Genomic DNA, 25774 nt, shown 5'->3' with positions numbered 1-25774 from the left:
CTTTGATGGGTGATTGACACTTGGCACGTGGCGGCTCCGTCAGCTGCCGCCTCCGCCGCTGTCGTCGTCGCTGTCACTGCGGGCCACTGAACAGAGCCCCCCAGTCATGACCATCGAAGGGGAGGGGGGCAGTTGTTGGTCAATGTGCAGCTGCTGCAACCCCCCCCCCCCCTCCTCAATGTTAATAGTCCACGTGCCAACCTCGTGCGCCAATTTCAAATGTGCCGCCTTTTTATTTCTGCAACACCCCCACACCCCCTGCACGCCGTCTTCTGTTGTGCGTGCAACGGAAACATCCGGGGACTCTGCGATGAAACGTCACGCGCGCGCCACCCCCAACCCCCCCCAGGCATGGCCTCGCGCGCACACAGTTTGCCCCCCCACCTAAGTCCCCCACCGCGCGCGCGCCCCTCCCCCAACACAACCCACCCCGCCCCTCATAGAGCGTACGCACGTGACCGTGCCCGAGGCATTTGCGCGATTGGTCTATTTACGGGGAAGGTTTGGCCAATGACGATGAGAGACTGGGAGGGAGGGTGGAGCTGGGAAGAGGGGGGGGGCTCGGGGGAGACGGAGGAGGGAGGGGTGAGGGGGAAATAGGCAGAAGGGGAGGGGCTGGGAGAGAGTCGGAAGAAGGGGGAGGAGCGGAGAAAGGGAGGGGCGAGAGAGGAAAGAGGCGGGGGAAGGGGAAGGGGAGGGGCTGGGAGAGAGTTGGGGGAGGAGGGGTGAGAAAGGGAGGGGCGAGTGGGGAAAGGAAAGAGGCGGGGGTAGGGGAGGGGCTGGGAGAGATTCGGCGGGGGAAGGTAGGGAGGGGCGAGGGGGGAAGGGAGGGGCGAAGGGGGAAGGGAGGGCGAGGGGGAAGGGAGGACGAGGGGGGGCAGGGAAGGGGGGGAGGGCTCGGGTTGGTGGGTAGGGGGGGGGCGAAAGAAGAGGATCGGGATAAGGGAGGAAGACAGGGATGGGGATTCATAATAAATGGTGAGGAGGTAGAGCTCGGTGATGATGTGGATGAAGATAAATGGGAGGCCGGGGTGAGGAGGGAATGGGTTTAGGTGTTGGGTGAGCAGTTGGAGAGGTCAGGGTGAGGGATAGGTGGTGAGTTGTGAGGAGTTGATGAGAAGGGAGGGCGGGGTGAGATGCAAGGGTTAGGATGAGGATGGGAGAAGGGTGGGTTGGCTGATGAGGGAAGGGGTGATGATGTGGATGAGAAGGAAAGGAATGGTGGGGAGGGGATGAAGGGTGAGGCGTGAGAGGAGCGGGTCGCAGGGAAACATTCATGGAATGGTGGGGGGATTTTAAGGGTTTGTAAGATTGGGATTTGAAGGCAGCGATTTTCAACGGGAAAACGAGAAAAGGGGAATGTTGCCAGTCACCCCCTACACACGACTACTTATTGTTATAATTGATGGTTATAAATCAACGTATTGTTTTGCCATCGAGATGCATTCAGAATCTAGCGTGTAACCGATCGATTTTACACGCAATTGTATGCATATATAAAATCTTGACTTAAAGCTTTCGTGACTGCAGGAATTCATACTCTTTGGCTCTTTCGGTAAGACCCAAAGAGTATGCATATATTGTCAGCCTATGAATCGATGAACCATGCCTCTTGCGTGCGCTGCTCTATTAGCTGTCACTGCCCACCTGACCGCCAAAATGCCAGCTCCCAAGCCGATTAAGCAATGCAAACTGCATTCTACGTCTTCTTCCTCATTATACGTAAACAGGACATATTTCCATAGATTAAATTACATATAGTTTACACTCTCCGCCTCCCCACTACGTTTCCATTTCTCATGGCCCAGTGCTGCGACCATGAATTTGACTTCTACAAATATAAACCGGTTACATCGCTCCATCTGCAAGGTAGTTGTCCATTCTGGATGGGTGCTTTGCTTTGCCTGCCATGAGCCCAGACCAGATATTTCACTTTTCTTTGGGTCTTTCGGTAAAGTCACGTAGATAGGTTCATGAACGAATCTTTGTTGATAGCCAGTGGGGTTGCAAAGTACCTTCGTCTTGGAGAAATCAATTTTGTGCGAGCCCACCGCATTAAAACAGTGATCAGGTATTGGTCCTACCGTGTTTCAGTTGTTTATTTTCGGCTCTCTGGTTTTACATTAACAGGTTAAATATCCCACACTAACACAGCCACCTCGCTCGCCGAGCTTGACGTTGCTGCTCTGTGATCTCCCATCAACATGCTAATCTCTCACATTAACATAGCCACTTCTACGGCGTCATCTTGGAGGCCGCTCTCCGATCTTACATTAACATGCTAATCTCTCACATTAACATCACTAGCCCCGCCCACTTCGTTGATGACCCTTGGACTACACCCTATAAAACAGTCTGTATTCAGCAGCTTTTCTGCTCTTTCCTCCTGATGACGATCGCTTGTGTTGTAATCGAAACGTCGCAGTTTTTTGTTATTTTCTTTGAACCTATCTACGTGACTTTACCGAAAGAATATGAATTCCTGCAGTCACGAAAGCTTTAAGTCAAGACATTTCACAATAAATCAGTCCTACTAACGTCTTGCTACCTTCGGTGGTTCCAGTTCTCTTCTTACCCATGGACTAATTACATCCCTCTCCTGTGAACCCAGATATAAACAAGTAGATGCAAATTAAAGACAAGCCACTGTCGTGCGACTGTAGCTATTACAACCCCAAACTGTGGACTTTAATTGACGTCCTGAGGAATGGCACAACTACACGAAGACTATCTCTTCTTGGTTATTTCGGAAAAGTCACGTAGAAGGGAAATAATAAAATAATAAAACATAATAAAATACAATTCTCACGACGTTTCGGCCACAACGCAAGCAGCCGTCCTCAGGTGAAGACTAAATGAAGACTATCTCTCTCTCCTGAAGCCCTCTCGTTGTGGTGACCAGACCTCAACATTTAGCTCCTGAACCTATTGGTGCCATGCGCAGCAAGCAGCAGCTGCTGGAGTTGAGAGCGAGAGAGCGAGAGGGGGGAGGGGCCATGGGGAGGCTTAGCCATGCGGGGCGAAGGGGCGGGGTTCCGGTCCCCGCTGCCCCCCCAACCCCCCGCACCCCCCACAGCCCCGCCCCGTCTACCACCCCCCCTCCCCGCACGTCGTTCGTGCGCGGGAAATGGCGTCTTGAGCGGAGACTGTAAACATCATCCCCGGCCGCGCTCGCCGAGCTTCGCCCGCCGCCAGCGCCGCAGCTCGGTAAGCGCCGCCACGGCGGCTCGCACCAGCTCCGCGTCCCTCGCCGCCGATTGCGGGCTGTCTTTGTTCTTAGTTTGCCGGGGTTTTTTTAGCGGCTGAGGAAGCGAGCGAACGAGGGGAGTGAGTGAAGGCGTCCGCCTCCTCAGCTGGCGCCAAACGCTGAGGCGGCGCCGGGCGGGGCTTCGGTTTAAATACAAATACAAACGCGCATGTACAAAAGGCGTATCAAACTAATGATATATCGTTAGCGCGGCCGAGCTGGACAACGATTTCCCAGCCTCTGTGAAACGCACGCTCGTTTTAATCTCGTTACCCACCGTTTGTGCGGGGATCTTTTTTATAATTTAAAAAAGAAAGAAAATAATGCAATTTACGTTCTAATATTAAAGCGCGCGCGAGTCTCTTGTGGACGGGGCTCGTGTATGTGTGTGTAGATAGATACGCGCGTGTGTGTGTGGTGGTTGTAATTTTTTTTATTTAAAGCGGTGCTCGCCTGGACGAGGCCGAGGCTGCGTACGGTACCGCGCGCGGGAGACGCGAGTCGGAGGAGCACGCGGGGGGGGTCTTCGTAGGGGGGGGCGGGGGGGGGTCTTCGTAGGGGGGGGCGGGGGGGGGTCTTCGTAGGGGGGGGGGGGCTGTTGGGGCTCGTGCACGAAACTGGCGCGTGACACTCCGAGCGCACGGGGGGGGGGCTCGTGGAGGGAGGGGGGCCGTTGGGGCTCGTGCATAAAACTCTGGCGCGTGACACTCCGAGCGCACGGGGGGGGGGGGGGCTCGTGGAGGGAGGGGGGCCGCTGGGGCTCGTGCATAAAACTGGCGCGTGACATTGCGAGCGCACGGGGGGGGGGGGTCTCGTGGAGGGAGGGGGGCCGTTGGGGCTCGTGCACGAGACTCTGGCGCGTGACACTCCGAGCGCATTGGGGGTGGGGGAAGGTGTTGGGGGGGGGGGCCCGAGTGGTCGGAGACCCCTGTTGGGGAGACTCAGAACCACAAGGGGGGTATTCGGTGTTAGGGGGGTACTCTCCACCTTCCTGAGCCATCGCGTATAGGGTTTGTGGCGACAGTTGTTAGTCCGGTATATCTCGGTTACACGCGATTTCTGACGCTAAATTTCAGAGCGATCACATGGAGGTTGAGGAGGAGGATAGCCCCCTGCGCACGCGACTTGCAGGAGGGATCGCATGGGCTGGGGTGGGGGGCTGTGCACGCGACTTAACTCAGGAGGGATGATGGACATACCCTGTGGGGGGGGGGGGGTCGCTTGAGGAAGGCACTGATACACGAGACTGAGTGGGTGGCCGAGGGACTCCCGCGTGCGACGAAACGATCACATTGACGCGGGGAGGTGGGTGAGAGGGAGACCCTCGGTACCGTTTGGGCCCAGACTTATTTCCACATTTTTGGCACTGTGTCTGTTCTGGGTGTACAGTATTTGGGGTTAGAGTATGGGGTTAGGCTTAATGTCTGGGGTTAAGGTCTGTTTGGGGGGGTTAAACTGGTGTAGGGTCTGTGATTGGGTCGATTAAGCATCGGGGGTGCGGTGGGAGTGCTTTGTGGTTTTGGGTATAGTCCGTTTCTAATGATTATACAGTAGTCAGTTTGCGCTTGGTTTTTTTGGGGGGTTGCATTGGGCTGATTCGGGTTCTGATCAGTTTAACTGACGGAGTCTATTTGGGGTGAGGATTATGACCTGTTTCAAACAAATGTTTGCAGAGGCGAGCCCACCTGAAGTATTCAGTTTCACCCCCCCCCTCCTCACCCGTCCTGGCTGTGGAGTGTGCAAGCCTCGTGTTTTTCGTTGTGTTTACTTGGTGCGCACGCGGCGCGGCGATGTTCGTTGACACCGGCCGCTTCACGCTCGCCCAGTCGCGCACGTGCTCGTGTTTACAGAGCGGTAGGGACCCGCTTGCTCCACTGCGTGGCAACCAAGATTTAATTCGCAGAGGCAAAGCCCAAGCCATTTATAGAAACCCCACAAAGTAGTACCCATTTACCAATCCTCAAAGGATGATGAGCCGAGTTTTCCCCTACGTGAGATTTGATTTCACAATCTCAGTGTGAGATGCACGCTCTGTCGCATAGTGCTCAGGGTAGTGATACAGGGTGATCCATTTATAAAAACCCAACTAATAATTTTACATTATAGAGTAAAAATGTTATTTCATATCTTGTACATGTCTCCCACTTCATTGAACCTCCTTTGCCAGTACCAAAATATGATGATATGTTTTTCCCCTTTTATCTGGCAACAAAACAGGTGTTAAGTTGTTAAAACACCAAACTGAAACCTTTTTACAAGGAATCATGTCTGCATTAACCACAATACTCTGGTCTAACACCGTTTGAGACGAGGCTCAAAAGAAAGCTGTCTCTGGTGTGGACCAATCAGTTTCAAAGACAATGCATATATTATCAGAGTATATTTTTTGTTTGAATTTTGCCCACAGGTATTGTTTTTAATGCAGACATGATTCCTTGTAAAAGGTTTCCGTTTGTGGTTTTAACAACTTAACACCTGTTTTGTTGCCAGATAAAAGGGGAAAAACATATCATCATGTCTCCCACTGTTTTTCAATGTACAAATTAAATATTTTAACACTCTTAAAATATGGAGCAATCGCTTTCACAATTTCATCACCTGTTGAAAAAGTAAGAGGATCATAAGAAATCCGTGGGGTATCTATATTTAGATCAATTTGTAGTGGCTGCTGTTGTGTAAAAAAAACTTGTTTTATCGGACTGCCCTTGATTGTACGTGGAGTATATTTTGGCGAATGGCACTTGTGAAAGTGTAACTGCTGATTAAAATTACGGATGTCCGCTTACAGGATTAAGTGTATTAATACAAGTAATTGCACAATAAAGTTCAGTAATGACTTAATGTTAGTAGTGTTCATGTTGAAGTCCACATCACACAACACCATGGTCCTGTGTATACTGCACACAAACGAACGCCACTTGTAATTACAGTTGTCCCAGATGAAATTTGCATCGCTTATTTTAATTCAAATCAGTAAATGTGAAATGTATTGATTGCATTTGCAGTAGAATTGGAATATGTACAATTAAACTGGCACATCTGCCATGTTGCAAGTTTCCAAAAGACAAAGTACACTTCAATTAATTCTTCAGTCTAAATATAAAATATGAATATCCACATTTATGAAACTCCTAATTAATATATGCTCATCTGAAGATCGCAGTCCAATTAGCACGGTTGGCTACATACGGTACAAAAGAAGTTAAACATACAGTGTATACTAAGTCACTTATATAATTGTTGTTTGGACTCCAAACCTAGTTAAATAAAGACATAGCCACATGCAATGGTGTGTGTTGATCAGCATAACCATTAACATTTAAATCAGATCTGCGCTTGTATGGCCCATTTGTCAGTCCACTGATGGTTGAGGATGTGCCCATAATTCATCACGCTGGTCAGTGCGGGTTGGTGAAAGTGTGGAACATTTACCGGGAGGCATTCGATTTTTCTGAACTGCCCTCTTGCCCACCCTGTAGTTCTGCAAGTGTATAACAACCTGCACCGTCGTCGCCCATCCAAGTACTAGCCAGGGACAGTGCTGCTTAGGCTTCTGTGATATGACAAGATCCGGTGGTTTTGGGATATTTTGGTTCAGCGAGTCTTTCAAAAAGCTTGAGTAGACCATGACCAGTTTCGTCCAGACCAAATATTTCCAGGTATAATCAACTGGAACTAGCTTTAGATTGGTGTGGTTGTTATATCAAGCACAAGAAAGTGGTCGTATTAATGTTTTCTGACTCAAACCTTAAACTACTGGTTAGAGATCGAGCCATTGAACGCTTAAACAGACAGACAGCCAATACAATTTGATCATGTAGATACACATTTGTGTAAATGGGCATAAACATTGAGTATTGCATGCTGGCGAGAATAAATGTATCCATACAGGACTGTTTATGGTTGTGTAAGCATGGAGAACTATATGTTTATTCAGCAGTTGAGTTAAGTATGATTGAAATGCACTGGATATAATTTTTCTCTAGCAAGTGCAAACAGCCTGTAAGATCTGTTCTCGAAAGTTAGATTATTCAGAACAGATTCTGAATGAACATGGGAATGCAACTGCTGCTATGCAATACAGCAATACAGTAAAACCGCAGCTAACCTGACCTTGGCTCGGCAGATTTTGTATTTAGTCAGACCAGGTCGGCTGATAAAAATACATCTGTAATACATATTCAATGATAGGAATTAGAAATGAAATATAAATAGAAATGAAATATAATTTATATAACATGTAGACTAATTTACTTAATATATAATGCATATAAAACTACCTAAAACATGTAACATTGTTTATAATTTGTCAAAAGTAGTGAATGTTTATATGTGCTAATACTTTAGGGGTTGTAAGGGATGACAGGAAGGTTGATAGCAGGGCGGGGATGGTGGGACCAGTGTTAGACTTGGACCTACTGACAATGACTCCGAGAGCACAATAAATACACAGTAAGTATTTGTATTTTTTGTGGTCTACACTAACATGTCACTATTGTATATACAGTATTACATAACTGCACTATATACTGCAATACATTTACTTAATATAGCGCCCTTCACGATACAATTGTCACAGTGCTTCACAAAGTAAACATAGCATAGATCAATAAAATAAAAGTTACACAAAACGTTAAAAAGTATACACATTCGTTCAAATATGTAAAAGCGATCAAATACATCTTTAGCCTGATTTTAAAAACTGCAACACTATCAGATGGTATTCATGGTGCAACCCACATCAACAAAACGTCGACAAGCACGTCGCAGAGACATGTAACCCACAAAGCCGTACTTAGAATCCTCAAACTCCGACTACAAATCCACAAACCTAGGCAAAAAACCCATAAACCTCAACTACGAACCCACAAACGTGAACTCGCAACCCAACAAACCTAGACCACGGAATCATAAACTCAACACGCCGAAACAACAAACCCAGACTAGGAACTCACACTCTAACGAGGAATCACGAACCAGTATTATGAACCCACTCCCAGAGCGCAATAGCAAGCCTCACGACCGACCATCAAATAGTGGCATCAAGCTGACAGATCACCCAATAGGGAATTGTATTAGACCGAAGAGATGGGTATTAAGCAACCTTTTAAATGTGCATAAACTACCAGCTTCTATGATGACAATGGGGAGATCATTCCAAAAGTTGTGAGCCAAATAATGGAACGAGTGCCGTCCTAAACTAATGCACCTTAATCGAGGATCTACAAGGAGGCTCTGCATCCAGGATCTGAAACTCTGGTAGTAACATATCTCTCCAAAATTTCAGAGAGGTCAGTAAGACCGCTACCATCCAAGGCGTTATATGTTATTCGTAGAGGATTTTAGATGTGATCTACGAGCAGACCGGAAGCCAATGCAGATCTTTCAGCACCGGAGAGACTTATACACATACAGAACTGTAATGTTTTCCTTCATCCGATTTTAATTGAAATGGCACGCTGAACTTTTCAGCTAGCTTGGACCATGGCTCCCTCCGGTTAGTCCCACTAGCCAAGGTTTTACTGTACACTCTGGTCTTCACTATGCCTAGTTCTTTTGGGTAGAATCTTACCTGCATAATTAGTATTTGGCTGATTTCCAGATATTGTCAAAGAATATAATATGATATGGTTTAACTGAGTGTACTTATGGAGGCAGTAAAGTGGCATTTGTGGGTGGGTGGACATGTGGTGTGCAGTTTCAAGCTTTAGTGCTGTTCCTGTTTACATTTCTGTCATTATGTTATAGGGTTACCTCTGCAGTGCAGAGGAATTGTATATTAAAGAGGTGAATTTCAGAAAAAAAACTCTACTTTAATAGGTATGGCAGTGCTTTTATGTTCCTTTTCACAAGTTGATGTCAGGGCTTTTAAGCGATTGATAAGAATAGCAGCACACTAAGTTTGAACTTGTAAGAATAATTTGTTGGAAATATGTTTGTAAAATACTTGAAAAAATGTCACATGGGAGCATTTAATAAAAACGCTTATCTGAATGGGCCTCATGTCTCTTTTCCAGACTGCTGAACATCTTAATGATAATAATTGTAAAATATGTAAAATTGTACCATACAATAGCACATTTTATTTGCAAGTACAGTGAAACACCTTGCATTTGATTATCTGAATCGTTTTAATTTTGGGTGGCATGAATAAATATGCTAGCTTTTTTTACATTAGGACATGTACAGCCCTTTTCTTCCAACATGTGGCATCGTGCACATGCACGCAAAAAAATCATTTAAAAACAGGTGAGGTGTGCAGGGAATGTCACTCAGGCTTGGTGTGGCTTTCGAGTCGGTAAGAAGGCGACCTTTAAAACTAGTGTTTTGTAATGCGTTTGCAGCGGTGCACAGGTACAAATTTAAAAGACTCAACGCGTTCGTCATTAACACTCTTAATTTAAATAATATAATAGGTGACGTTTCAGCCACTGGCCATTTAATAGCCCATGTTGTGCTATGAAGAATGGCCATCGCCTCAAACGTCACCTATTATATATGTTTCCTTTCACGGCAGTGTTATATTAAAACTAGTTTGTATCTTGTATAGTGTTGGATACAATTCTTGGACGTCGAGATTCGATGTGCCTCGTGTCACAAATGCAGTTGAATAGATGATGCTCTGTGCAGCGTGTATGTGGTTGTATGAGGATGCATGTACTGTATGCTGTAGAAAACATCTCTACTTTGCAAGCCGGCAGCACTGCTGGCCGTGGTGTCACATGGTATGTATGTTAAACATAGACCATGCAGTCCATCACATCTGGAAATGTGGGAACTTCTCTTGGTCCACAATATTTCAAACAAGAGGAATGTTTTTCATACATACCTTCACACGGATTTCACTCCCTTTTTGGAGACAATGCGAATAATTCCCTTGCATTTGGAATCGTTGTCGATGCACAGCAAAAGGCTTCCATGTCTGAACGAATTACTGTTGGTGTGGTGTGCCCATTTCTCGGACATTCTTTCTGGTGCAATACTTAAAATGGCTTCAACCTAAACAGAAGTTTTTACTAAAGCGGAGAAAGTTAATCACACATTTCATAATGCAGATGTGGTTAAGTTTTGCTCTTCTGAGCTTATTTGTGAATTTTCATTGGCCACAGTTAACATATTTATAGATGCACAGACTCCTACAGATTACCACGGATAAAGTAGTTCTGTAAAACAAACTAGAGTTAATGTTATATGGCAGGTGTGCATCCAAACCATCTTTAGGTCACAATGTTATGGGAGGAGTTGGAAATTAGGGCTTTATGGTGCATTGTACAGTACATGTGTATGAGGAATTTTTCCCATTTTTTTGTTTTGTGTAAACTGTACAAGCCCTGCTGTACTGTACAGTGTTTCCTTCTTGAGCGGAAGGTCTCAAGGGAAAGAACCAAAGGAATGTCTTGCAGGTTAGCACATTTTGGCATGGCTCCACATGTGTACTGGAGCTAATGGAAAGTATTGGATATCTGCCTGCTATGAATACAGTTTTACTTTCACAGTGTTTTTGGAGTCGTAGATAAGATAGTCAATTCATAGAGCAGCACTGCAACACATAAAATGCATATACACTACATAATTTGGACAAGGAACAGCTTACAGTCGTACTATTCTAAACATAGCAGATATACAGGTTATTAATAATACAAATAATGTGAGTAAATTGTTGTATATTTTGATTTTGACATGCCCCTAACAGTAGATATCAATTTTAATTGACCATGGCCTATCAAGTAGTGGCATTACTTGGTTTCAAAGATTTTTTAAACCAAAAATGTACAATTCACAAGGAGCCTGATTAGGATGCACCTCATACAAGCGCACTGCACATTCTTGTGTTAACTAGACCTTTTCATAGCCTTTGCAAATCATATTGTACCTGGAATGCATTTTTTTGCGCTTTATACCTTTTGGATTGTCAATATACATATAAAGGACAATGGGTTAATTATTAGCAAATATGCACAATGTTTTATATTACAAACAAATTGTTAATACAAATTAAACGAACTTATGACACGTGAAAAAATGTACTGAATGAAATTCAGTTGGACCCTTCGCCTTTTGCGACCAATATTAATAATAATAGTTTTTGGGTTAGATCACGTAAATTAAAATTTGTCGTTAACCCATCACCACCCGACACAGCTAATTAGTAAGGTTTGTCATGTGACCAAAACATGACAATTAGTCACTACTTCACACACAAGGTACACAGTGATGACATAATCTTACTCGGTTTAAGACCGAAAACAGGAACACGTCTTCACATTTTTTTCAGATCGCCTGATGACGCTGGTTATAATCACCAGCAAAACGTCGTGCTCAAATTGTAAATGTTGTGGGTTTACTCTCCAACACCGGTGTGCAGACAGTAACAAATTGGCACGTTTTTTTCACATGACGATCCTTACAAATTGGCTGTGTCGGGTGGTAGTGGGTTAACGATCCAAAAACCTTTATCAATGAAATTCCTATCGCTTTTGTGACTTTGCGAGTGTAAAAATTACGGTTACCCGTGTAAACCTTTGTGTTTGTATGCAGAATTAGTATTGAGTGATTTTTTTGTTGTATTAGAATACTTTGCTCAAAACTAGACCTCTTCTAGCAGCATAAGCCCTCATGCATCTAACTGGCAAAATGGCATACAGGTGTGGATGAAATATGAATTCAAATTAGTTCAGTGTGTGCACCGTACTGTTCCACCCCACCAAAATTCCTGGGCAAGTACATTTCACATCTCAAATCATTGTCAGCCCTACGTACCTTACTGGGCACACAAACACTGATACATTTATTACTTGGATGCTGATTTTTACTACATGTCAGTGCAGCATAATAGGACTTCATTAATTGTTCTGAAATTTATGTTGTCCTGAGTTTATACTGAAAGTGTATATCGTCAACAATATGCAGGATCATTAGAATGTAGTCTCTTCTTACTGTGAGGTGTGTTATCTAAGATCTTGTATTATATACAAACTTCTATTCTATATGGACATGTTTACATCTAGCGTTTTATTGGAATTTCAATTAAAGTGTGTTGCCTCCACGAAAATGAAACCTAAGGAAATTAAAGCTGTCTGCCAGGTGGATTTTTTTATTTGCTCATGGATTATGTTTTTATCTTTAAAAGGTGTATCATCTGACAGCTGTCACTGTGCTAAATACAATGCCTGTTAAAAATTAACAGCTGTTGTGCATTCTTCTCCATTCAAAAGTGAGTCCTGCAAGCCAGTTTGTAACAGGATTTACATGTGCCAGTATATACATGGTACTGTACCAGATTGACTGGTACATTTAAAACTATTTCCTTTAAATGCATTTTCTGGTAAAGTGATTTGTACTGAATGTGTACTATAATGATTTCATATTTGAAAACAAATTTTTTGTATTCTAATAAATGTAGTACTATCATTATTTCATATTTCAAAATAATTTTGCCTTTTGTATATATGTTTTAAGAATGCAGGTTGGTATTGCTTTTTAATCTCGGGTTCTTATTGATTTTAGGTGGCTTAAGCTAAACTCTACTTTGATAATCTAATGTCAGCACTAGGTTTTCCCCAAATCCCACATCAAGTGCAACCAACAGTCTTATGTGAACAGCAGAGAAAACTGTCAATCATCCTAAAAAATACTATCAGTAATACAGTACCTGAAATTTATACTGGAAAACTATGACTTATTTGGTGACTCAATTTGGATTTAAGCTCGCAAATGTGTTATATATGAAATGACAACAGTTTTCAACATATTGCTTACAGCACTGTACTTTTCAGAATGATATTGCTTTATTGTTTCTTTATACTTATATACATGTGTGTGGAATACTGAATAGAGTGTACATGCTGCAATTTAAAAGAATGTCCTTGAAAAATTATCTTGAAGACTACAATAAAAAATGGGAAGTTGCAACTCAGCTTTGCATTTCAGAGAAATATTTAAAAATAATAGCAGTACTATATGTAAATCAGACTATTTTGTGCTGCCAAATCACAGGTACACACATTACATTATCGGCTATTTAAAAAAGTTACCATTAAAAAAATACTAACCACAACCTATTCAACACCGATTGCACTCACTTCATGTATGCATATTCAAAATATTGCTGTTACACATTTTAAAGCTGTGTGTCTGCACACTCTTTACAAGAAAACATAGTTTTTGTCACTTGTGGGCAACCTGCAGCCCTTGGAACCACTCGTTGTGGCCTGGTTTAAGTGTATCTCGGGTAATGTGTGGGGTCATGATTAGTGCACAAGCACGATTTTAAGCTTGCAGCCCATTGAGGTGGTAGAGGTCCGTTTACGTGGTCCACTGACCAGTCTAGGTTGCCTATCACTGGTCTGTGCTGTTGTCATACAGCTCCAACAAGGTTGTTGACATGAAGAACCAGGTGAGGCAGCAAAGAACACAAATTACTCATAGGCCTGTGCACTCATACTAACACGCAGCAATGTGTATTATATATAGACAATATACTTTTTAGTACATACACATAGATATGTTTTTTTACATAGATTGTATTGAAAATTTGGCCTTTCTGGACTTTTCAGAAATCCAAACCCAGGGTTCTCTCAAATTTGTGTGTGATTTTGGAGTATTCTTGCACACATAATTATTAATTGAGATGAAGATGTATTTAATGGTTGTTAAATTCATGTAGATTCTTTGAATATCACCACATATTTGCAGAATGTCTTATTTTATTTTCCCATCCTTGCTTTCATCCTCAGACTTCAGGAATTCACTGCCAGCCCAAGGCCACCGTGCTCTTATCTGTGTCTAGGTGGTGAGGCTATTTCTGGGGGCATGGTGCTTACATAGACTTCTTATATTTCATTGTGATGCAGTCGACCATGGATGATGTTTGTGCAGGTATATTTGCAGTTTTGCTGAACGTGTGTATGGTTAGTGTCGATTTTAATGTTTTTTGCATTTGCAGTGTGAATAAACGATATTCCAGTACAAACAACCAATCATTTCAGAACTTCGACTTACGTAAACCATCTCTCATTGTGATCCGCAAAGTGTGATAGATTCCTAATTTTTCGCAGTTACAAACCCACAGTCCCGACAAACGATGTAACCAGTCATATTATTAAAATATTAAAATGCTAATATTTGAATCGTAATTGTGAATGTGCATTTGAAACCTCTGCTCAATGTGAGGTGACTCATCTGCTGTCCCTGCTGTATGGAAGTCCTACTGATTGTCTTCACTCCTGCCTCTCCGCCTGTTCATGTGCAAGATTAAGACTTTCCTCTTCTCTGCCTTTGACTGACATTCTATCCTCAACTTGTTTCTTGCACATTTAGTTATTTATACCTATATCATTGCCAATTCTGCACGTACAATTCTCACCAATACATGATAAAGTTAGTTGGGTTAGACCACGTGAATGTGTCTTACACCCACCTCCACCCGACAGCCAATTAGTAAGGTAGTCGCATAAACAGAACTTTACAAATTGGCTCTGTCGGGTTGAGGTGGGCGTATAACACATTTAAATTTACGTGATCTAACCGAAAACACTTTATCATGAATAATATTGGTCGCGAAAGCCTACGTGTTAAAACTCACCAACATTCTATAATTCTTGATAATCCCCTTCTAACTCACCATCCACTTTGAACATTTGAAGCAGCAATGGCCATTACACCAAGCACTGATACCTTTTGGTGGATCTCAACATAATCCTCGATCCACCACAGCGTTATGATCAACAATAATTCCCACTATAAAGTATACACAAAGTGCTAGTGCCATCTATTGGTAGAAGCTAAATATTTTTTATGTATGAATTCTTATGGATTTTTATTTGACATCAACCGTAAAGAAAATTGTCAGCGTATGTTAGCGTTTGTTCTGATTTGTCCTGAGTTCCACCAAAACCTTTGATCCACGTACACGTGTGTTTAGATGCGTAATAAATCTGAACAGTAAAATGGTAGTTTGTATTTCAGTATGTCAGTCTATATCCGCTTATATGTCTTGCAGCTAGTCTCCTTGCAGGAAACAGGCTTGGTGGTGATATGTTTTCCGCTTTTTCTCTTTTTGCCTCGTAAGCTTGGAAGGCTCAGAGCTGCAGCATGAAGTTGAGATCACGGAGGGGCTGCTCGCCCATGGCCCCTCCGGCCGGGGCACGGCAAGCGTCCAACCTCAAGCGGCGGCACACGGAGTGCAAGGACAGTGAGAGCCCCAACAGCGACAGTGGCAACGAACCCACTGGGCTGCTTGCGTCCATCAAGCGGCTAATCCGAGGCAGTACACCCAAGACGGTGAGAGTCAATTCGCACTTTACACTGATGGGAAGTCTCTCATTTGTGAATATGAGTGTTTGAAGTACAGCAACATTGTCTGATCATTCTAGATTTGAAGCTTTCGTGACTGCAAGGATTCATATACTTAGGTTTTTTCGGTAAAGTCACGTAGGTAAAAAATAAAAATTGATAAAAGTAAAATAAAAATATTTTTATTTTACTTTTATTAATTTTAAGAATATTGTCTGATAATTTGGTACTTTCAGACTGCCTAGTGTGTACCGCTTTTTGTGAAGCCACTGCTGTACGAAGGCTTCGCACGCAATGTCAGCCGTGTGGGTTGTAGGTCCATACCTTACCATGCTGGTCAGTGCAGATTGGTGAAGGTGGTGCTAAGGACTGGTTCAGATATTTCTCATCACTTGTTAACCATGGCTGGGAACCAAACTGAAGTTGCTTGGTTTAGAACAATGAACTTGCTTTTTTGACAGTGATTATAACATTTACCCCAAGATGTAACAACACTATCCATTGCTTCTATGCTCTGTTGCATGTAATCTATGCATTGGCCGTTGTTGTCTTTGCTTTAGCCCATCTATTCACATAATCGTTTCACTTTTAATTGTTTGTGGACTCACTACATTAAAAAAATAAACAACAAGGTAATTAACACACATGATGGGTAATTGCAAACTGATTACAATGTCAAATGAAACGGCTCTAATGAGATTGAGGCAACCTCATGTTGGGGTTGTTGGGAGATTTGCCTGCGAAACTTAAAATCATGAAGAACCATTCAAGTGACTTGATGAGTTGTCTGGCAGTTTAGTGCATCGAGTCCAAAGTTCACTTTATCTTCTCCCCTCGGTAGCCTTCCCCCACTTTTTGTGGTCTTCTGCTGACAGAATATTAAATCAGGGGGCCCTCTGGTGGTGTGTGGGCTTTTTTTTGTATTGCAGCACTTCCTGGGGTCATCCTTTTTGATATTTTGGAGCTCTGCCATGTCTAAAACAACACGCATAATGAAGTTTCGTTGCTTCCTGACATAAGACTTTCTTTAAACAAACGATACACAGCCGACAACTATGGTTATCCTGCACAATCATAACACGCATGAAATACAGGGCAAAACATGTCGTATCCAACAAAGAAAATTGGTTTGAAATAAGTATAGACCAAAGGATATTTTTTGATAGTTTTTCAGTAAATGGTCTTAGTCAAGTTTTTTTTTATAATGCAAAATTTCTCCATATATTTTATACATCTCCAATTCATATATTAAACAAAATGTGGAACAGGTGCATGTCTTAAATGTAATTCATTTAAGGAGCTATAATCATAATATATCATTATTTTTCCAAACCTCCTTTTACTCAAACAACTTATTTAAGCAAATAAGAAAATTGGAAAGAACTAATTGTTTAACAATGGTGCTGCTATAAATATTGTTTTGGGCTTTTATATTATTGCATTGGATTAACAGCAACAAAATATGATACACCAAATAAATAAATTCATATCATTTACACTGCTGGATAAAAGCCCATTTCACACTGTCAGTCATAGAGGCTGATGTGTGACCATACTTTACACTAGTCAGTGGTGGTTTGTGAAAGAGGCGGGGGCATGATCAGTTAAGATATCACGCACCACTGATATTAGCCATTGGCCATACGCAGGAATCGAACCTAGAGTGCTGGGTTTATAGTACAGCACTCTAACTACAATGTCACTGCTACATCCCATATACACTACATATGTCCCCCATAACACTAAATCATATTTTCAGCCTATCTGTAAAGTTTCTTTATTAATACGCATTACTTGTATTGTAAACCCGTTCGTGTTGTATTAGGGATGCACTAATTTGTCGTTTTCCCTTTGAATTTGGCTGAACACTAGCTGGTGAGGGTGAGAAAGAGATGAAAAGTAACGTTATTTAAATAATTATCTGCCCCCTAGAAAAAAAATGTGATGGAAAACATTCCAGAATCCATGCATATAAACGTTTTTCTTGTATTTTAAAACGCTTGTTATTTTACAAATATGATATTGGCATTACTTTGTTTTTGAATACTGGCCACTTGTTTGAAAGCTTTTGCTCATTGGCATATGCAAAAGGCCCATTTTTCTTCGTTTAATGGAAAAAAGGATAATATTTTCCAGGATGAGACTCCAGCTAAGAAGCGCCGTCTACAGGTGGAGCAGGAGGACATTCTCATCTCGTCCACACCACAGTTAAACCCAGGCACCGGGCGTGCCGTGCGCACTCGTCGGAGGAGCCAGCTCAACGGAGGTGCATGCAAACAGCACGGCACTGTGCAAATAATGCCTCTCATTTTAGGCTTAACATTTTCATGGTCTTTAAACATTTTTATTTTGCGAATAGTGGCTAAAGATATAAAGCATTGCTTTTAGTGACAGTGCGAAGTTTCAGGTGTTTGAAGTTTCAGGTGTTTGGTCACATGACAAGAGGGGGCATGCCTTGTTGCTTGAATGTGGTTACACTTAGTTTTTGTTAATGTCACTGTAAATGACGGCTGAGGTTTGATATTCCTTTTATTTTAAAGGTAGCACAATGCCATACATTTTTTGAATTTTGTAATACATTAGGCAGCTTTGATTAGGTATTATTAATTGTATTATTCACAATCGATGGCAGTGTTTTGCAAATGGTTCATTGTTAATGAATGGCCAGGCACCACCAGGTCCAAGGTTTGAAGTCTAATCCTTGTCACTTGAACACTGCTAGGGGCTCCTTGGGGAAATGCAGTGGCCTTTGCCAAAGATAACCCTTCACAGTTTTATTGCAGACAAAAAATACAACGATTTCCCATTGAGTTTAACACATAGGCTTTCGCGACCAATATCATCCATAATACAGGTTTTTTTTGGGTTAGATCACACGAATATAAATGTGTCGTTAAACCCGCCACCACCCGACACAGCCAATTAGTAAGGTTTTTCACGTAAACAGAACGTGCCAATTCGTTTCTCGTATAGCACAGCCGTTGTGTGTTGGAGAGTAAATTCACACCATTTACAATCTGAATACGACGTTTCACCAGTAATTAAAACTAGCAACATCAGGAGGCAGCTAGATTTATGAAGAAATCCTCCTGATTCGTTTCTTAAATATAGGGATAGATGTGATGGCGTCACTTGTGAGCCCTTCACGTGCGAAGGGCAGAGTGGGTGGGGGGGGATGAATGAATGCATATAAATTACAAAGGGTATTCATTACCGGTTGGGTTCTTCATTTGGCAATCAACGTACATTATGTATATACATTATGCATGCACATTGTTCTTGTACCTCCTGTCGTTTGTGTGCACTAAAATAGCAGTACCCGTTATTGTCTGCTCACAGGTAATCCACATTGATGTATGCTGACCTGTATAGGCATGCATTTAAACAATGTATTATTTGATTATTTGCTTCTAAGCAACACTAAGCCTGTAGCTATCCGAACGGTAATTTTTTTCTCTCAATTTCGATAGATTCTATAATTACTCTTGGCCAGTAGTAACTAGTTTTCACACGTGAATGGCCTTCACACGTGATTGGCTTACAAGTGATGCCATCACATCTATCCCTCTTTTTAACGAACGAAACAGGATTTCTCCACAAATCTGGCTGCCGCCTGATGATGCTAGTTGTAGTTACTGGCGAAACGTTGTACTCATATTGGATTTACTCTCCAACACACCGGTGTGCTGTAGTAGTAACGAATTGGCATGTTCTGTTTACGTGACAAACCTTACTAATTGGCTGTGTTGGGTGGTGGTGGATTTAACAACACATTTATATTTACGTGATCTAACCCAAAAAAAACTGTATAATGGATGATATCCCATTGATTTTTCTGTCACAGCACATTATTTCGTATGTAATTAACGCAGTGTTAAAGGTAAGCAAGTGATGTTAACATGTATGTTTATATTATACGTTGACTAAGGTGTGTGTACATATAAATGGTTGAGGAATATTCCTGGCTGATTTTTATGAAATGGAGATAGAAACATGAATGTGTTTATACGAGTTTTCTGTTGTGTATTTTTGTGTGGTATTGTTTCTATGAGTTTTTTAAAAATATCCTCTCATTTGTGAAAATTCGCAGAGACTCCAAGGAGTATTTTCTGACTAAATGAATGTTTTTTTAGTTCCCATTGATTGTGCAGCTTGAAGACATCAACCTATTGTTTGCCACTCTTACCATGCTGTGTTTGTCCTCTTATACAGAGGGAGAAGAAAAAATATATCTGCTTCAATTAAAATGAGCATGATGCATTAATTACCTTCATTGGTAGTCCTGAGCCAGTAGTGGGAATTCCACATTCCTATCATGGGTGCCCAGTCTTACTCGTACCACTACCAGTGGCGTGTAAGGGATTGTTCATGACACATTTTCTACCAACATCAGTATGCAACATAGCAGTATTTGTCCGATTCTGTATTGGGCATACATTATGCTAAAGAGACCGCTGTGTGTTATCGTTCTACCGCAGGTGCCACCCCACCTGCAGGGAAGGTAGTCAAGGTGGCCGAGAAACCTACGGGAAACCCTGATGTCCTCAGCCCCCCTCGCACCACTTTCTTGGGGACAATCTTCTCTCCCGTCTTCCACTTCTTCTCATCTGGAAAAGATGGTGAGGATAACAAACCTCCTATCAGCACACCTAAGAGTCATTTATTGAGTTCATTGGAGACACCCATTGGATGTTTTGCATACTTTTGCGGATCTGTATGAAGCCACAATGTAGCCTTGAGGATTGATGCATGCTATGTAAATGTCAACATATGTTGAGGTGCTGTGAGCAATGTTTTTTGTTGCCCTTTAAAAGGAGGCAATGTTTCACGTTTCTCAATTGATTTATTTAACTTCCTGGTTAAGTAACAGGGTACAACAATTCGCTGATGAATGTGATGATTTTGAGCTCTTCTGATGAAACAATGAGGTGCTGTCCCCTTCACATTACGGAGCAGAAATGACAATTTAAAGTCAACGAGCACGACGTGGCTAAAATGTACAAGCAGGCACGTATACGTTGGCTCTGGGTACAAACAGCACCGTGATCTTACTATATATGACACTTGCACTCCATGTGAGGTTCTATGCTTGTGTATTTAATGTTAATTGGATTCGAGATCTGCAGATTTTACCAAACTCCAATCCTCATAACGTACCATGGTCTGCCTACCACTTCTCAGTTAATATATAAATCAAATTGTTTCCTGCTGGTTATGCCATATGCTTGGTAAATAAACACCACATGATGTAGAGAGTGCTAAGTCAAATTTACAGTGCATTTTAATTTGAAAAAATGCAATCTCCACCATGTAGGACACATGCTCAAGTTATTTAATTACATTTGAATCGGTACTCAGTCAAGTGAGATTTTTTTTAAAGCAATAATTTGGTATGTGCAGTGCGGAACCACTTCATTTATACTTAAATTGAGATGATTAGTGAAAATGGAAATATGGACCATGGTGGGTAACAAGCACTGGAGTTTTGATAACTCTGTTCTCCTGTGAACTCTATTAGATTGTTTTATTCTCAGGGACACCAATATTAATGCGCAAAGTTAATGTTAATTTGTGGTCACCTTGACCATTGTGCATCATGATGAACCTTCATCGTACAGACAATTAAAGGTTGTCCTGCATCCCAGCGTCACATTATGTGTGTGCACATGTATCAGGCAAGGCGAGCGAGCCGAGCTCGGATGAGACGCCGGACGACCAGGCCGTTGAGGCGGAAGAGGTGGTTCGGCAGCTTGACCTGGAGCAACACCCCATCGAGATTCCTACCAGCACCAGCACCATCAGCAGCTGCGTGGCCCCGTGCGGCGGTGGGGCCACGGATGGTGCCACAACCGAAAATGTTGGCTGTGAAAGCAACGGCACACCTTCCTACCCATCCATCCCCATGCCACTGGGACCGGAAGTCACAGGTTCGTACAGTGTTGCACATTGGGTTTCTCAAACTGCAGTTCTAATGCCCCCCCGCCAACCCATGGTGCAGTTTCCAATGATTATCAAGGGTGTGCAACTTGTATTGGGGTTGATTTGCATACGAATGTTAAAAGTTGCCAATCAGAGAAAACTTCACTGTTGAGGTAAAACAAGACTGCAGTATCTATATAAAGACCTTCATCTGCATGTATGTCTCAAAACTCTAGGGTACTTCCCGACAAGGTCGAAAGCTGAAACAGGAAAAATCTGAGATTTTTTTTATTTGAAGGCCCCCAAATCTCGATTTTAAGTGCTCCATATAAATATTTTGTAGGTGTCATTCAGAAACCATTCAAAATATAAGATTGCAGGTGTATTTGTTTGATAGAACGTTGTACAGCAAATAAAATTGAAGTGAGAACCATTATTCTATATTTTATGGTTTTCGAGATATTTTGGATTAAAGCGGTTTTCAATGAAAAAATATGCATTTTATGATGTTCAAATCTGAATAATTAAAAAATGGTAAAATATAGGAGCTTCCCCTCAGAGTAAGTTAATACATTTGTGTTTTTTATCATAAAAAAATGAATGGAATATTTACATTGAACGGTTTCCGATGGGTACATCTTTAAACATCAGTTGAATCAAATCATCAACAATCAATGGGTTTTTTTGGCAGAAAATTACACGTTTTTGGAGAAGTTGTTAGTGTCTGATTGTAAATAAAAATTGTAAGAAATCATCAGGTTAATTATTATATTTATTGAAAACTTTTGCCTGGCGAAGACAGGCTTTATGAACTAGTGAGAAATAATTATTTGGGAAGACTGAGATGCCTTTGATGTTATTCTTTAAAATGGAGACCTGTCAATTCACTGCTACATCTGATCTCGTTTGGAATTTATAATAATCCTTTATACTGAAAAGTCTCATTCAGCCTGCAGTCTCTTTCAGTTTGGTTCTTCAATGGGATGTCGGTAAATATTTTCCAGTGAGTGTTTTTTATGTGGGAGGAAACATGAGAATTCAGTAATACTCGAGTCATGAACTAATATTCCTTGGTTCTTTTGGTAAAGTCACGTAGATAGAAAAAAAAAGTGAATAAAAAAACAATAATGTAGACTGTAGCCTGGTTCTTAATCGGAGTGAGTGTACTGGCAGTTTATAATGTAGACTGTAGCCTGGTTATTAAGTTTGGTGAGTGTACTGGCAGTCTATAGCGTAGACTGTAGTAATGGTTATAAAGCTGGGTGAGTGTACTGGCAGTCTATAATGTAAACTGCTTGGTTCTTTCAGTTAAAAATAAGAATACAAATAATAAAATGAAGATAAAAAATACAAATATATATGAACTAATGTTCTCTACTGCCATCTTCTGGGCACCTCGCAGCCTTACAAGTTGAGAGTTTTACAGCACATGATGACATCTGCATAGTCCAACACCAACCCCACCTCAAGCGCTTTACGATTGCATATCCTGCTTTGGAGAAGAATATCACAGCATCTTTAATTTGCACTTCTCAACAACCACCTACTGAATTAAATACCCATGTGTAGTACATAGTCCATGTTCACATATTGTAGTGAAATGTATGAATGGTTACAAGAATAAAAAAAATTACCCTACCATGAGGTGACCCATGGTGGATCATCAGTTAACTGAGCTGGCACTACTGAGAATGTGGGTTCATATCCAGGTCGCCTTCGGTGATTAAAACATGTAACTAGTTGATAGTCTTCGCCTAGTCACCAATGATTGCACAAATACATCTATAATTGAATTTGGCTTTTGGCCTAATTAAGCGAAAGTTCCAACCCTAAGAATTTGTGGTTTGATTTGCATGCGGCAAGCATCTGTATAACAAAGCGTGTGGGAAAGTTCAGCCCCCTAGTGTGGATAAGAGATCACTTGATGGGATCTCAGAAGTAGTTCTATGATATAACCTTCCATGGACTGTTTTTAACGCAGGCCGATGCACACAGCTTAATGTAGCGTCCTGATTCACACTTCATCTCATAACATGCCACTGGTAGCACAATTGGAATTTAATTTGGGAATGTATTTAATTATATTAAATTACCCTCCCCTTTCCAGTACTGTTTGAAAATTTCAATAACTTGTCAGCTTTTTGCCACAAAGTATTTAAATTAACAGTCATTGCAAGCAACCACACATTAGATGCAGTGTATGTGCTCATAATTCATTGTGTGTAATGTGCAGTTGAGAGTGGCCTGGCTCCAGGTGACACAAGTCGGGTGCTGATGCCCCCAGCAGAAAGTGTGTACTCTGATCCTTCCGCCGTGCAACCTGAAGCCAACTACGAGGAGGACTGGGATGTGTTTGACCCGTACGTATAACAAAGCTCTAAGCTGGATTGCATTGGAAATCATACTTGACAGCCTTAGAGTTGTTAATATTGTATTTATTCTGCAGTGATAGTTAAAAAAAATGCACATTCTCTCATTGTTTTCTTACCTCCTTGTCTCTTTTCCACTAATATCATGGTTGTTGCTCTCAAGAACTGCATGTATTGATAATGCTTCGGATCTCTAAGAGGATGGGGTACAGGTTTAGCTGCTTGTTGTTGTCCATACTGGGTGCAGCAGTCTAACAAAATATGTTTTCTCTAGTTTTTTTTTCTAATAGAGCTTCCTTTGAAACATCTTTTACCTATTTTTCCAGCCTCACACTTTTGACCTGGTCAAGAAGGCACTGTAGGCCTTTGTGCATTTGTGTAACAAATGTAATTTTAAGTTAAGGTTTGAAATGTTCTAGGATATTGCTGAACCTAACTTAATATTATTTTTCGAAATGTGAAATTACTAAAATATTCCATTATTTTTACGAATTTGTAAAGTCACTCTTGAACTATCATATGTATCTAAAATAAATATAAAAGTGTGTTTACACAATGTGCACGAAGCAGTTCTTTCCATTATGAAAGAGTATAATGGAAATGTGGTTTCTGCACATGTGTTTTTTTACCACAGGTACTATTTTATTAAGCACCTGCCACCACTGAGTGAAGACCAGCTGACTCGGAAACCTGCGCTTCCGTTGAAAACGCGCAGCACTCCGGAGTACTCTCTGGTGCTGGACCTTGTGAGTGTTTAACTAAAATTTGGCCATACATTATTGGGTTTTCTCCTTCATTGATACGTCTAGAATAATATAAATACTAATTTACAGAGATAGCCAGCTGGCTCGGACGTTTGAGCGCTGGGCTGACACTGACAAGTTCCTAGGTTCAAATCTAGCAGCTGCCCATAGTTTTCATCTCCTGGATAACATTGGAGGAAAAAATAATTTAAGTTTGGAAGGCCAGTAAGCTGAAAGTAAATATTTGCTCCCCTTTGACAATCTAATGCTGGATGAAGGCCTTAAACACAATGTCAGTGCATGGGGGGTTTGTTTGACCATTTTCTTAGGTTTCTTCAGTAAAGTCACGTAGGTAAAACATTAAAATTAATAAAAGTAAAATAAAATAAAAATCACGACGTTTCGGAGGCAACACAAGCTTCCGTCTTCAGGTGGAACCGTCACAGCCACGACAGCTGTATTTACTTGATACAGCTGTCGTGGCTGTGACAGTTCCTCCTGAAGACGGAAGCTTGTGTTGCCTCCGAAACGTCGTGATTTTTATTTTATTTTACTTTTATTAATTTTAATGTTTTACCTACGTGACTTTACCGAAGAAACCTAAGAATATGAATCCTTGCAGTCACGAAAGCTTCAAATCTAGATTTGTTTGACCATTCTTTACCACCCTGGTCAGTGTTGGTTGGTGAAGGTTGGAGAGGGCCCAGGATGGGTTAAATATAGTGAGCCACTCATGTTAGTCATGGCCAGGAATCAAACTGGTGGCCAGGGTCATAGCATTGCATTGCATGAACTAGTAGGCCACCACTCCACCACATTTTACACATAAATGGCACCTGTCTGGACTTTGATACTTTGGCACCAAAATCAATTTGGAATGTTCACAATTGTCTGTGTATGCTGAGAACGGTTGTCTTTCTACACCATTCTAAAACACACAAAAAACAGGACGAGACGCTGGTTCACTGCAGCCTGAATGAACTGGAGGATGCTGCACTCACTTTCCCCGTCCTCTTCCAGGACGTCAGTTACCAGGTAACCCGAACTGCACCCGCACACACATCGGCTTCAAAGCACACTGATCTCCAAATGTGATTGCTGTTTGGTCTATAGGTGTATTTTCGTTAAAGCGCGAAAAACAAGCATTCATATTTCTGCCAGTCTGTGTCCATACAGAGTGAACCATTGCTCTACATGTTATT

At 41.8% G+C, this 25774-nt stretch overlaps 1 protein-coding gene across 2 annotated transcripts in view; it reads left to right on the top strand.

Annotated features, from left to right (window-relative positions):
- Positions 1–3078: 3078 nt before the first annotated feature.
- Positions 3079–25774, top strand: part of LOC144954698 (CTD small phosphatase-like protein 2) — a 30283-nt gene continuing 7587 nt past the window's right edge. Inside the window, exons 1-9 of one of the 2 annotated variants that reach the window (XM_078885138.1) lie at positions 3079–3207; positions 13984–14125; positions 15318–15529; positions 17678–17807; positions 20020–20160; positions 21217–21468; positions 23694–23820; positions 24464–24575; positions 25521–25607. In XM_078885138.1, the coding sequence (XP_078741264.1) occupies positions 14095–14125; positions 15318–15529; positions 17678–17807; positions 20020–20160; positions 21217–21468; positions 23694–23820; positions 24464–24575; positions 25521–25607 (1092 nt within the window). In that variant the 5' untranslated portion in view covers positions 3079–3207; positions 13984–14094. The remainder of the gene's footprint in view (positions 3208–13983; positions 14126–15317; positions 15530–17677; positions 17808–20019; positions 20161–21216; positions 21469–23693; positions 23821–24463; positions 24576–25520; positions 25608–25774) is intronic. The other variant, XM_078885145.1, reaches the window with a different exon arrangement.

The sequence above is a fragment of the Lampetra fluviatilis genome, chromosome 3, assembly GCF_964198595.1.
Source record: "Lampetra fluviatilis chromosome 3, kcLamFluv1.1, whole genome shotgun sequence".
NCBI lineage: Eukaryota > Metazoa > Chordata > Hyperoartia > Petromyzontiformes > Petromyzontidae > Lampetra > Lampetra fluviatilis.
This window is presented reverse-complemented; position numbering and strand designations above follow the sequence as displayed.